This window comes from Tachysurus vachellii, chromosome 26 (assembly GCF_030014155.1).
Source record: "Tachysurus vachellii isolate PV-2020 chromosome 26, HZAU_Pvac_v1, whole genome shotgun sequence".
NCBI lineage: Eukaryota > Metazoa > Chordata > Actinopteri > Siluriformes > Bagridae > Tachysurus > Tachysurus vachellii.
Window position 1 is genome coordinate 12,769,086 of NC_083485.1, and position 15,230 is coordinate 12,784,315.

Genomic DNA, 15,230 nt, shown 5'->3' on the forward strand with positions numbered 1-15,230 from the left:
ATGCATTATAGGTTATAGTGTTAAATGAGTATTATAGATATTAATGGCACTGGCTTTGCACCAGTGTGATCTTCAGAGCCTGAGATTTTTTTCCTCAGGCATTTTTGCCGACTTTGAACCTCTAGTTCCAGGTTCAAATGATTCCTCAGCAATTAAAAAAATGATGAATTTATGCATTATTTCTTTTTGAGATACGGTGAAGCTTTGTACTTATTTACAACACTGATTTACATCTCTGTTTGTGCAATTTTTATTTATTGAGTTTCATGCTTTGTCTAATTTCATTCATTTCTTTTTTCTTTTTTTTTTTTTGCATCGCTTATGATGAAAAAAACGTGTGAAATATTCATTCGATTCAAGTCAGTATGGTTAAACTTCACGTGACCGGAAGAGGGCGCAGTTGTCGTGGCTATAACGCGTTATTTACATGACGTGTAGGGGCCGTGCAGTGTGAGACGAAGACTGCACACATTTTAACTTGGTTACTTGGATGAATAGCATCACAGAGACCAGTCAGAGGAAGAGGAGCAAGCAGCAAGCAGCAAGCATCAAAAACCACAACCCAACTTTTTTTAAGGACCTCCATCCATCTCCTCATTGTGCACAAGATAGATTCTGATTGCATATGATTTCTTAAGGAAACGCGCAAACCTTTTACTTGGGATTTGTTTACGCACCTTGGACTTCTGGTTGGATTCGCATGTTTTTTCCCAGAGCTCGAATGGGACATAAAACGCATCTCGTGCGCTGTTTACTTGTGTTATGTATCTGCTGCGTCCTGACTTGGTGCAGAACGGATGCAGGGAATAACATCACTGTGGCCGTGTTGCTCCCGGACAACGTGAAGTACCCGTGGGCATCTCCGCGCGTGCTGCCTGCGATACGCATGGCGAGGGAGAACATCCTGAACAGCGGACTGCTCGGGTCACGTGGGATAAACCTGCTGAACTTCAGCGTGGAAGATTCCACGGGTTCGTGCTCAGAAAACAAAGCGCAGATCATCGCCGTGGACACAAAACTCTACCACAAACCGGACGCGTTCATAGGACCGGGCTGCGTGTATTCCGTGGCTTCAGTAGGGAGGTTCACATCCCACTGGAAGCTTCCGCTCATCACCGCCGGAGGACTCGCTTACGGTTTCGATGACACAAACGAGTTCACTACAATCTTCCGCACCGGACCCACCACCACCAAGCTGGGAGACTTCGTTAACGCGCTGCACACGCAGTTTAACTGGACGCGGCGCGCCGTAATGATCTTCCACGACTTAAAGCAGGACGATCGGCCGCACTTCTTCCTCTCTGAAGGCATTTTCATCAGCCTGCGCAACGAAAACATCACCGTGGAAGCTTTTCCCTATGATGAAGTTGAAGTTAGCTCCAATTATAAAGACATCGTCACATCTGTCAAAGAGAACGGAAGAAGTAAGTTCAACCTGTTTATTGTTGCTGTTTAACACGTTCCTTCTCAACAGAAAAAGCTCCTAAGCTGTCGAGGTGCATTCAGAAGAAAGGGAACTGAACTGAAGTGCACTTACACAAACTGTTCTAATGCATGGAAACATTACATTTACACCTTTAGTATCTGTTTAACTTTTACCAGAAACACTATATTCACATTTCCAGGTCAATGATACACCTAAAAGGTACAACATATGTCTACCAGTGTCCACCCCAGCAACATGGAAAGCTGCACATTATACTCCTTTTTAAGAGTTTATTTAAAAAAGATGATAATTTCATGCTGTCACTGTTCAGACCTTAATAGTAACTAATATAAATTAATTGGAATCATTAGCACGTGAAAGGCAAATCCGAAATCACTAATTATAGCCCTCAGACATACAAAATAAACTTTTTATACCTTTCCTGGTCACTGATCTGGTCACTTTAAAGGTGCACCTTGTTTCAGTGACTGTGGCATATGTTTAAAAATTGGCCATACAGCTTCAGGACCTCTCTGGCTCCTTTCAGTGTAAAGATACTTTAAAGATACGCTATTCACCTTTTTCAGGGAAAAAGATACACACATACATTACAAGGTACAAGACATTAGAATTTTGAAGGCGGATGCAATGCTACTTAATTCATTTATTTTAGTCAAATTCTGATTTATGGCACCATGGAAATGTTTTCAATAACGTTTCTAAAGAAACATGAAAAGAGGAAAAACAGAGGGAAAAGGGAAATAATTTGTATCTTGGCTTGTCTTTATCTTTTGTACCAAAATGCTGCTTTAACCTGGAAATGTGGACATAATGTAGCTATAAGAAACAGATTTACAGTAAAGTTTTAAAGATACACTACAAGCACTTTTTTTAATTCATGAAATTACATAATAAAGGTACTAAAGGTACCAATGTGCTCATGCTTAATGGAAAACTCCATTGACAAATGCAGGCTGCATTATTTATGTATTTATTTATTTTCACAGTGGTCTTTTTTTCTCTCTCTAAGAGTGCATCCTAAGATCTTATGTCTTCAGTAATTCCTGTTTTTTCAGTTTTTCCATTAAAATATCTGATGCCATGTTTTACTTTCTCCAGGCAAAGATACAGAAACAAATTTTGCTTTAATGGTAAAACGTAATCAGGAAGGAATATAGTTTACACTCATTACTATAAGCAGTAAGTCCATTACATCATCATTAATACGATCATCATTATGCCACTTTACATTTCAATCAAATTTTAATACCAGATCTTATTCTCGTGTGCTTAACCTCGTCTCACGTCAGTCTTTTATACCTTCATTTCCTGATAAAGTGAATTTAATGCAGTGTTTGAGCTTATTTAAAGTACAACAGCTGTCCTTCATGATGTATTCATTTTCCTACGTAATAATAAAGGTACAAAATACATATCCTCGAGGTTCAACTGTAAAACTTTCTAAAAAGTGATGGTTTTGAGAGCATTACTCAGACATACAGTACACACATTTCTGTATATATTTCTCCCACTCACTGTCTCATCTCTTCACTTAATTCAATCAAATTAAACCACAATGAGGCATTGTTTTTGAAGCCATCAGGATTTTGGTGCCGTTCCACCACTTGCGTCCCTCAGGAGTGTATTTTTGGTAACGGTTTACAGATACGAGTTGCAGCGTAGGATACGAGTGATTCATTATTTTCAGTGAAATTTAATGTAATTAAAGTGAATTCTCTTTACACATACAGTATATTTACATCCGTTAGAGCAGTAGAGTTATACATAATCCTTTGTGCACTACATGATAACATTTTGCTCAGCTGATCTCTTTTTATTTGTTGTGACGCAACTCTTTTTATTTGTTGTGACATATTTCACCGTATATAAAAATTTGAAACTGAAAATCAGAATGAATAAGAATAAATAGCAGGTAAAAAACAGCCTGAAGCATAATCATTTATTTAATCAGATTAATTGCTTTGTTATATATTTTTAAAGAATAGATTTCACTGAAAGCCTTAAATTAAAAACCTTTTAAATTCCATATTAATTCATGTTTAGTAACAAGTAGCATAAATAACACGATACCTGACTGAAATCTGTATCTATACATTCTTAGTACCATAAACGTTCTTAATATTAATATTCTCCTGAAGTGGGCGTGTTCTTGTCGACTGATGTTCTCACGATGTTCCTCAACATTATCTACATCACTCGACTTCATAACTGATCTCATGTTGAGATGTGGGCAGGGAATGTCTTTTTGTTTGTTTAACCAATCTAATAGCCTGATTTAAGCTTCATATTTAACAGCTTATGCATGCAGCTTCATGCATCTTACTCTATATTGTTCATACTGAATAATTGGTTCATTATATACAGTTACATCACTATTAATAAGGCAGGCATATTTTACTATTTTAACTTTTACATTTATTTATTTAGTATTTATTCTATATAAAGACAAAAGTAAGAACACTCCCTGACAGACAGATCTCTTTACATTTGGGAGAACTTTGAATGTTTTTTTTTTTACCTAAGGATGCCAGATATTCATCAGATTCCCCCGATCTCCTTCAAAACTGTCTAGTTCTACATGTAGAAGCCATTAGAGGCTTCATGCTCAAGCCAGCATCAGAGAGTGTTTCAAGTAGAACCTTTTTACAACAATAAGAACACTGATGAAGAACCCTTGAAGAACCCAGTGTTTCTATGAGTGCTTTCAGAAATAAAATATTATTTTAAAACAATATAATGCAATTCTGCATTTATGAGTCTGTTGTGTTATATGCAGACATTTGCATTGCACATTCAACGTCCTCTGTACAGATTTGTATTTGGAAATAAATAAATAACGGTAGGAGGTAGAAGTCTATGAAATGTGTAGATGTGAGTGTGTGTGGTGCAAATAGATCCGAACATTCAGTTATGGTGTTTTTTGGTGTTCAGTTCTCTATTGGCTGTGGGGTAGAAACTGTTCCTGAGTCTGTTCGTGCGTGATATGATGGACCTGAAGTGTCTGTCAGATGGTAGAAGGTTGAATAGATGGTGTCCAGGGTGAGTTGAGGCTTTCGGTGTATTGTTTGCTCTGCTGTGGCAGCGAGAGCTGAATGGATCTACCAGGAAGGTTGTGAGCAGCCAATGATTTTTTTTTTGGGAGGTGTTGATAATCCTCTAAGCCTTAGAGTCTAAGGAGCCACTGCACGATTCCACCACTGACGGTTCCCATAATCCTCATGAGATTTTCCAGTGTTACCGGTTTACATTAATTCTACGTTAGTTGATCACGCTCACTCTACATCCTTCAGTGTCATTCATAGTAATGAGAAACTTGTTTAAATGAAGTTTAGCATAAGCAATCACAAGAAATCACAATATTTCATGATATTAATCACGGGATATTTTTTAAAAACTTTTTTATGCTTTCTTGTGTCACTCTTAAAGTTCATAAGACAAAATTATTTGTCATTTATTACCACCAAGATGAAAAGTTACAGCTTTATGGTTAGTGTTACAAATCGCTTGACACTGGAGACTCCTTCCTTTAAATAAATCAAAAAATCTTATATTTATTATATCTTATAGAATGACGTTTTTTGTTTTCATTTACATTTACGTTTATGGGAATTAGCAGACATCCTTATGCAGAGCAACGTACAAAGGTGCTTTTAAGGCTGTATCAGTGAATACATGAATACATGACTTAGTATACCATCAACTCTGTTTAGGGTTTTATTTTTAATAAATCCTAGTTTATGTATCTCAGGAAGAGGTAGGACGTTGTTTGAAGATAGCAAGTGACTCATCTGTTCGGACATCTACAGGAAGTTCATTCCAATACCTCGGTGCCAGAACTGAAAAGAGTCTTGTGGGACCATTCGAGCAGTGCTGGTAGATTTACTGTAGTATTGCACTGCTTTACTGTCACTGCGGTTTAGTTGTTACTATAGAAACGATAACCTATTAGACCGAGTGCATTGAGTGGAATCTGTGATTTGATTTACAGCTGTCGGTACTTTGTGTCGGAGTTGCTGTTATTAAATGAATCAACCTTCTGAGCAGTCGAGAAGGCAACAGTGAAGCAACGCTTTGGTGTAATGTACTTGAAGATGAAAGCTCCTTGTCTAGGGTGCAAGGTCAAAATATTAATTACAGTGTACACGATTGCTCTCAGTCGCAGGAGCGTTTGATCAGACAGGTTAATAACGAACGGGAAAGGATTGGTCGCATTATATAAAGAACTTAATTTGTTTGGTAGCGATGCTGGTGTGGTGTGTAGGCATGATCTGTTCTCACTGCCATGGCAACCTGCATCCATGTCAACCACTTATATAGCATTCTTGTTTAACGTAAGATCAGCATCATCATCGGCTATGTCTCGTCCGCTCTGTCTTTCTCTGACTCTCTCTTTCTCTATCTCCCCCCCACCCTCTCTCCCACTTTCTCAGTCTTTTCTTTATCTCCCGCTGTCTTCCTCTAGCTCCCTCTCTCTCTCCCTCTCTCTCTCGCGCTCTCTCTTTCGCACTCTCTCTCTCGCTCTCTCTCTCTCATGGTCATTTCTGAACAATTCTCGTTGGAAATCTTGCAGAAATAAATTGTCTTTCTGACGTTGTTAGCTTCCAGGGAAAAGGGGATGAAAAGCATGTTTTTCAAAAGCCTACACTGATATGTCTATTTTTATCCTGAGAAATCTTCTGCTGGTCCTGTTGCAGCCTGCTCCTTATTACCAGTGCAAAGGCCAGTATCTCTTCATGTGTCAACTAAGAAAAGATCATTGTCTATTACTGCAGAAATCTTTTTTTTATTACACTGAACACCAACGTTGAATAGTTAATTGTAGCATTTCCCATGATGTGTAGGTATTTTCAAGATTGCCAGCATTCAGATCACAAAAATGTCTTCAATCCATTTGCTAAAACAACATCGGCATAAAATATAACAGAAATTCGGGTTTTGTTTTTGTGTTTATTTTTTTCTATTTTTTTTTTTTTTACCCCTTTCTTTCTCTTTCTCTTTTCACTCCCATCGAAGCACTAAATAAGGATCTCTAGTCTTTGTAAATGCCAAAACATACACAATTAGCACAGCAGCAAGAGCATTGATAGTATCACCGCAAAGTGGTTGATAATATTTAGTCAAGCGCTGAGTTGTGTTTCATAACAGCCGCTTTGTGCAATGATTACTCAGGCTTTTAACTTGTCCTGTTAGGAATCATGAACATTTAAAAGGAGTTTTTTTTTTTAAGGCTAATTGCTTACAGTTGTTGTAACGTTAAGTTCACTTTCTGCTCCCTCACTGGAACGATTAGCATAACAAATCCTGAGGTAATGACTAGCAAGTGAAGAAAATGTTTAAAAGTATTTTGTGTGTGTGTGTTTGTATGTGTGTCTTTGTTTATATGTGTTGGTATAAATCTAGTTTACGTTTAGTGTTTAGCTTTTAGCTTTTAGCTTGAATACAGTTTATTAACTAAAGAATTTTCAGGGTTACTCAAAAGATTTATGCAGAAATGAGTTTTAACAACAAAGGCGTTAGTGTGTTTGTTTTCCCAAAGTTTCTTTCAAGTTCTAATTTAAATTTTATTGGTCATACATAATAATATACAGTATGACATGCAGTGAAATTTGCAGCTTTTTACGACTATCCGTGTTACAAAAATTGTAAAAATAAATTAAACTGAAATAAATTAAAATGAAATTAGCTGTACAATACAGATGTATTAGACAAAATATTAAAAACATTACCGCTATGACAATAATACAGTACATACGTAGCAAGTATGACCTGAGAGTGAAAAATTAGTGTTTGAAAGTTTGCTCTCCTTACAAACACGTCGTAATTTCTTTTTCCGCACTTTACTTTTACGGCTTTAATCTTTTATAAACCATTTGACAGACTCTGAACACTGAGTTTCGCTTCATTTTTTGAGAGATAGATGTGGTAATATTTTGGCACAAACATTTTATAACTGTTTATTTTTTCATGTGAAAAAAAAAGACATATAGTTAATTTATTTCCAGTTAAAGCCATAGGAAGTGATCGACTTTGCCTTTCTGGGTGCATGAAAGGCCTCGAGTTTTATTTGTAAAGTGGGTTCTTCTGCTCGACTGAACTCAACTAAACAACACTGTACTGTTTGTAACGTTATTATACTAACTTCCACAACCACTCACTATTATACTAACTACACAACCACTATCTAACCAACAGATACACAAGTAAAACTGAGATATCTCTAGATATAAAACTAGAATATAGATTGAATTAAATTGAATCAAATCGGCATATAAATGTTTTACACATATTTCTAGCACTGTCTATGTGTTTTCTGTCTACAGGCTTAGCAGAATCTTGCCCAACTTTAGTAAAGCTCACATTTAAAGTGAATGATCGTCCATCATTTTATCCATTTATCCATTCAAGTTACTCTCTGTTATTGTATGTTGTATCATTTCTCTAGCATTCCATTTATTTCTGTCGGTTGAAAAAAATGTGACGACATTTTATTGAGAAAAAGGAAAAGACAAAATGTTCTGTCCTGGAGACTCTGCAATTTGATTTCAAAAACTTATTTGAAATCTAATTACAATTGCAAAGAATTGTATCAATAATTACAGTTTTTATATAGAACGAGCGCTTTTGAATAAATCTGTGTTTTACAGACTGATGTTGAGTAAAAAATCAAGAACAAATCAAGTTTGAGAAACTCCAATATGAGGAAGTGTAGAGTAAATTATTTGAAAGTATATTTTGTACATAACTGTGTATGTTACAAATAAATGATGATTGAACATGTGAAAGTGATGTGGCATACGGCTAAGTACGGTGACCCATACTCAGAATTCGTTCTCTGCATTTAACCCATCCAAAGTACACACACACAGCAGTGAACACACACACATCTTGCTCAAGGGCACCTCAGTTGTGGCCGGCCCGAGACTCAAACCCACAACCTTAGGGTTAGGAGTCAAACTCTCTAACCATTAGGCCACAGCTTCCCATTGCTATCCTTAACTAAAAGAAGTTACGTAAGTTTTTTTCTTTTAGTGGACGTTTTCTCCGTAGCGATCACAAACCGTGTTGTACGTTTTGGGGTTCTGGGTTTCGCTCTAGAACTTCACAGTGAAATCTTGAATCTTGAATTAATTCAACACTAAGTTGATATTTCTATTCATAACCCAATTTTGCTCTCATTGTAACGTTGCATGTCTTGGGGTCACGGCGAGGTAACGACTGTCAGGACTTGTTCAGCTTTTCTGGTCTTGGCATTCCATTGATTTCTGTCTGCTGAAAACAGGCTTGACCCCAAGCGCATATTGTCACAGCTGTTTTTTTCTCACTTGATGTTTTTTTTACCTTTGAGAAACAATGACTCACTGCAATGGAAATGCTTCCAAATGTATATGATTGTTTGTGCAACTCTGGGTTGTTGTTTTTTTTAATCATATTTAAACTGAAAATTCCAACAATGCAATCTATAATGTTTTTTCTCCTTCATTGTATCGAATTAAACACAGCTAAAAATCATGCTACGTCAACACTGGGTTCAAGTTACAAAGGAAGACGAGCTCTCGGGAGGCAGCGCTGTATGAACGGTTTGCCTTTGAGAGAGCTTTCGAATGATTTTGAAAGCAAATGTCAAGTAGTTGAATAGGAGAAGGTGTGAAGTGAAGCTGTGTTTCTTAATTTCAGTGGGTGTGTATGTGGCTGCGTGCATGTCTGCATGTGCGTCCAACTGCACAGTCCAAGAATTCCATTAGGGAAAGAGTCTCACACACACACACACACACACACGGGCACAAACAATGAACCTCAGCTTTTAAGCCTGAATGGCACTGTGGGCATGTGTGTTTAATTGACAATAAGTGAACCATCTCCATTCATTCTTGCGAACGTTTACCTTGCCTTTCTTTGTGGATTTATCTTGGTGGACATCCAGGAGACAGCGGGACGGCTTGGCGTGAGTCAGCCTGCATAGACTGGAGGCTTTCGTGTTTGAGTGGTGGACTGGGGCCTGTTTTTTTTTTTTTTTTTTTTTTTTTTGTGCTAAAATTTGAGGAAATGGCTGCTAACTCGGAGCCCGGGCCAATAATGGAAATAATGTCTATATATTCGACAGCAGGGGAAAATACCAGTGTAGACACAAATATCTGTCTTGCTTATTCGTTTTGACTCAACATTGTCTCAGAAACCCATTGAGCTTTGTAACAAAACCTTTAAGTGTCAGAAGCTTGATGGTGATAATCCGTGTTAAGGTTATACTTAAAAGGTGCAGGGTTGTGATTTTAAATATTTATACAGGTGGTAATACAGTATGGTGATGAAAAGGGGTGTGTTTGAATGAATACATGTGCACATTTTCCTAAAGGAATGAAGTCTGTGTTTCATTCTGTTAGGGAACTATGCAGTGATCAACAGCTCTGGTTCTTTAGGCTGATAAAATGAAATTGTCCTGATTTTTAAATCTATAAACTGGGGATGCAAGAGAAAGAAAGGAGGAGTGAAAAGGATCAGACAAGATCAAATCAAATAAGATAAAAATTAAAATAGATAGAAAAGTATGTGAAAATGGGGAAGAAAGAAAGAAAGAAGAGAGAAAGAAAGGATGAAGAGAAAGAAATGGGTAGTTATCAAGAAAAAATACAGGGAAAACAGAAGGATTAGACAGAGGGAGAAACATGAATAAGAGAACAACGAAAGATAAAGAAAGGATAAAGAGAACGAAAGAAACGGGTAGGTACCAAGAACTAAAGAAATACTGGAAAAGTGAGTTAAAAGTGAATGAATCAAAACAGTAAATGAATAATTATATAAAAATTATAATTAATAAAGTAAATTAATCAAGACAGAGTAAAGGAAGAAAATGAATAAATGTTTTAGTGATCAAATGACTCATCTAAATGACTCACCTGAAAGACTCACCTAAAAGACTCACCTAAATGCTCGTTCGAAGCGAAAACACCTCATGGACATTTTGTGGCACAGTTCTTTATGCTGTTAAAAGTAAAATGTCCAGGTTTTTAAATCTGTAAACAAATTTTAATTGCTACTAAAAAGAAATAAAGCGCTGCAAAAGTTGTGTGTCCTCTCTGAACAGCGCTCTCTCATCTTCCCCCAGTCGTGTACATCTGCGGGCCTCTTCAGACCTTCTTTAAGATCATGCAAAACTTTGAGGAGGAGGTGAAGAACCCAGAAGATTACGCCATCTTCTACCTGGATGCGTTTGGTGAAAGCCTCACTGATTATATGCACCGGCCGTGGCAGAGCTCAGCTGAGCAGTGGAAGGATCCAGTTAAGCTTTTTCAGGTATTTCACAATCTCTATACATTTTAGTGACTGGTTGGAAAAACAGGAAATTATTTAGGAAAATTTGGAAAATTATATGCAAAACCATTTTAGTGTGTGTGTGTGTGTGTGTCTGTGTGTGTGTGTGTGTGTGTGTGTGTGTGTGTTTTGTCTCAATGCTATGATCAGCATTTTTCTTTAAGCAGTTAGGTGCAACACTGCAGTGAAGAGTGCAGATACTAAAAAAATAAAAAGAGGGAAAAGTAAAAAAGAAAGAAAGAAAGAGTTAAAGAGTACACAAATACAAGAAAAGCAAAAAATAGAGAAAGGAACAGAAATAATGTGAAATTGAAAGGGAGATAAATGAAAAGTGCAGAAAAAAAATGAGAACGAAAGAATTAGACAAAGAAAATGGGACTTTGAAGGTAAAGATAGACTGAGAATGCAAGAGGAAGAATGAAGGACTCAGACATTAATTTAAAAAAAGAAATAGAAAAGAAAGATAGAAAGAAAGAAGAAAGAAAGAAAAGATGAGAGAAATAAAATCTAAGAGAAAGATAGGAAAGGATAGTTTGCAAGAAAACTACAATACATGAGAAGTAAAAAAGAATGAATAGAGAAAAAAAGGAGATAAAGTAATGAGAAAAAGCAGAAGAAAGAAAGAAAAAGAGGATGAAGAGAAAGAAAGAAAGAAAGAACGAAAGATCAAACACAAGCTGAGAAAGAAACAATGACATTTTTGCATTTATTAATGAAATGCACTTTGTGTTTTTAACCCTTTTTTGTTCCCTGTAATGTTGTGGAAAGCCCACAAGGTCCTGATGTTAGTTCCTGTAATCTCTGCTGTGACTAATCAGATTTGAGAATTGCTTTTGTTTCTGTTTCTATAAACAGAGCATTGGCATGTTTTTTACTCAGTTGGACCATTTCCACAGTTCATTCACTGCAGTTCTTTTGGTTTAACTTTTTTTTTCCTTTTCTAGTCTGTATTCGTTATAACGTACCGGGAGCCGGACAATCCCGAGTACGTGGCTTTCCGCAGTGAGCTCCACAGGAGAACGACGGAGGACTTTAACATTGAGTTGGAGCCATCTTTGGTGAGTGCTCTTGATCTGTACGTTCTTTGGTGAATCAAAACAGCACTAAATAAACAACAAAGCAAACACGAGCGGCGCTTTGCGTTGACTTTTGCCCGGTAACCTTGGTGAAAGCAAGCAACTTAGGATAAAAGCAATCAATAAGGAGCGTAGTCATGTGAAGGCCGTTGGAGGTCCGCCGTGTTTTCTGTAGCACTCAGTGAAGCGTGCTGCTTTTTCTCCAGCCACCACATGAGCGTGCTGATCAGATATGACACCTACAAACCGTGGAAACAAGAGTTTGGCTTCCTTGTGTCAGCCTCATTTTCCGGAATCAGCTGTGCTCGGGGATAAATATAGCAGACAATGTGGCTGAAACCCAAGAACTGTTCATGCTGAAAATATGGCCTTCAAGGCATACAAATAAAAAAATGAAAAAACAAACCTAAAAAGTTGAGATTGAAGTTTATGAAGTTTCTGTATAACTTGACACCATGCTACCAGTCATTACTGTAGAACTGTAATACTTACAAAAGTGGAATGTAAGACTGATTTGTTGTTGTTGTGTATTTTTTTCCTGCCTCTTTCAGATGGATTTCATTGCTGGCTGTTTCCATGACGGCTTTATGCTCTACGCGAAGGCCCTGACTGAGGCTTTAACAGACGGAGTGTCTCAGAACGATGGTGCCGATGTCATTAAAAGGATGCAGAACCGCAGGATCTGGGGTGCGTCCTCTTTCGATTCCTCCTCACTGACTCTGCACATCGTATTTCAATCGAACGATTCTCATAACACACCACGGTCGGTGTATAGCAAAAGAGAGAGTGTGTAAGAGAGAGGACTGTGATTGAGATGTGAGAGCCTGTCCCAGCCAGCATTGGTAACTGTGCCGAAAATGTGTTTCTAATACACAAACCCATCTGCCGAAACTTGACATAGGAATAGAGTTGAAACATGAACTTTCTCTGACTTGCTTCGTGCCAAAAGCGTGCTGGAGCCAGGCAAAATAACGAGTGCAGGATCAGGCTGGAGAGATAGCTTACTGGCTGTATTTCCTGTCAGGAATCAGTATCTCAGAGGGGTAAATGTCCATTAAGGGAACAATTTAACTTTCCTGTGCCAGTTACTGATGTGTTTCACCTGTTTATTTGGACAAATGATCGCTTAACAGAACAGAATATGATCTAACTTGCTCTTTTGATTGCTGTATAACTATATAATAATAATAATAATAATAATAATAATAATAATAATAATAATAATATTCCAAAGATTATTCATTCAACCTACAGGATTTCTAAATCTTTTATATAAGGTTTACTGCAGTTCCTGAATAATAGCTTTATAATGGAAGAACTTTACCTGGTTTAGATATTGCTTGTATTGAAAACCTAAAACTGACAAGAGAATCCAATCCAACACATTTATTTTAATTCACTGCTCAGAATAAATTAACAATTTCCTCACTGATTTAATATATATCTGTGTTTCAGGAGTGACAGGGCTCATAAGCACGGATAAAAGCAACACCAGGTTCACAGACTTCAGCCTCTGGGCCATGACCGACCTGGAGACTGGACAGTATGGGGTGAGTTCAGCAAATAAATCTTTGTCCTTGTCCTTAATATTGATCAATGCATAATTTTTTTTTGGTCCAACATCAGCAGTGCATGTGGTTAAAAGATTGTGTTGCATATTAGAGCATTATTTTAAGACAACTGGGACAGTATAGTATAACTATTCCTGATTTTTATTAATACAGTTCTCATTAACACAGTGGTCCACATAAAATAGTGGTCGTTGAAGTTGAATTTTATTTCACATTCAGAAAAGAACTTTGTAAAACTTTTCCTTTTGCTACAAATAGACACGCACCAAATCACAAGCACAACCACAAAAGCACATAAACTCATACAGAAAGATTACTGAACATCACATGCTCTTTGGTTTAACTTTTGTGTCTATGCTTGTAGAGTTTTGTCTTTGTCTTTACAAGACGTGTAATTGGTTTTAATGTTGTGTCTTTGGTCTTAGATTTGTGTCTTTGGCCTTAGAGTTGTGTATTTGGTTCTCCAGTTGTGTCTATGCTTATAGAGTTGTGTCTTTGTCTTTACAAGTAGTGTAATTGATTTTACTGTTGTGTCTTTTGCCTTTGAGTTGTGTATTTGGCTCTCCAGTTGTGTCTATGCTTATAGAGTTGTGTCTTTGTCTTTACAAGTAGTGTAATTGATTTTACTGTTGTGTCTTTTGCCTTTGAGTTGTGTATTTGGCTCTCCAGTTGTGTCTATGCTTATAGAGTTGTGTCTTTGTCTTTACAAGTAGTGTAATTGATTTTACTGTTGTGTCTTTTGCCTTAGAGTTGTGTCTTTGGTTCTCCAGTTGTGTCTTTGTCTTTACAACAAGTGTAATTGGTTTTAATGTTGTGTCTTTGGTCTTAGAATTGTGTCTTTGGTCATAGAGTTGTGTCTTTTATTCTCCAGTTGTGTCTTTGCTTATAGAGTTGTGTCTTTGTCTTTACAAATAGTACATTCGGGTTTACTGTTGTTTCTTTGGTCTTAGAGTTGTGTCTTTGGTTCTCCGGTTGTGTCTTTAGTTTTACTGTTTTTTTTCCTGCCTATAAAACACAACAATAATACATATCACTGCTCAATTATAAAGTATGTTTTATAAAAAAAACTTCGGCTACTTCACACTCTTGACTTCACCTTGGAAGCTTTTCTTCATGTTGATGAAAACATTTGCCTTTTGCAGCGGGTGTTAAGCAGCTCATACGGTTCTTATTTGTCTTTTCTTATGGCTCGAATAAACGACGGAGTTTATTTACACCGCTAGTGATTAAACTTCTGCTAAATGTGTAGGTGTTCCTTTTTTATGGGTGTTTTCCTGAAGATAAACACGATTGTGAGCTCGAAGCACTAAAAAGCATCTGTAAACTATTAGTAATTTTGACTGACGACATTGGTCATTATTGTACTCAGTGTACTTTTTTATTAAGTCTATTGGTAAGAGTGTGAAAGACATGTCTGTATAGGCAGGGAAGAAAATCCAAGAGAACCTTCTTTAAAATAACAGGAATGCTCAATTTTTATTCTTGGACTGCAGCTTTCTAGACCAAATCTCTTTAACAGATCTGCTGCTCTCTGTGTATCCAACCTGAAACACAGGTATAGCAGTTGGCTATATTGTTAGATATTTTTTTCTTCCTCTGTGTATCCTGTTGCTATGGTAACGTTATATACCTTAAAGATTACCTTGTTTAATGTTATCCTTTAAACAAGGATCATCTACTAAGCGCATTCAACACTGAAGATGCAGCACAATGCTGGCTAATTCGGGTTTCAGTATAAAAGATCAGGCAGCGAATTCTCTAATGTCAGTTTTTATGTCGCATAAAGGTTTAAAATATGGTGGTAAATAAGCACTTAAAAATATTAAACTA

General features: G+C 36.9%; 1 protein-coding gene across 2 annotated transcripts in view; it reads left to right on the forward strand.

The window, feature by feature from the left end:
* Window positions 1-486: 486 nt before the first annotated feature.
* The window catches only part of npr2 (natriuretic peptide receptor 2), a 39,354-nt gene continuing 24,610 nt past the window's right edge, over window positions 487-15,230 (forward strand). For both annotated transcript variants that reach the window (XM_060862599.1, XM_060862600.1), the window contains exons 1-5: window positions 487-1,424; window positions 10,548-10,735; window positions 11,698-11,811; window positions 12,381-12,516; window positions 13,285-13,379. In XM_060862599.1, coding sequence (XP_060718582.1) covers window positions 701-1,424; window positions 10,548-10,735; window positions 11,698-11,811; window positions 12,381-12,516; window positions 13,285-13,379 — 1,257 coding nt within the window. In that variant the 5' untranslated portion in view covers window positions 487-700. The remainder of the gene's footprint in view (window positions 1,425-10,547; window positions 10,736-11,697; window positions 11,812-12,380; window positions 12,517-13,284; window positions 13,380-15,230) is intronic.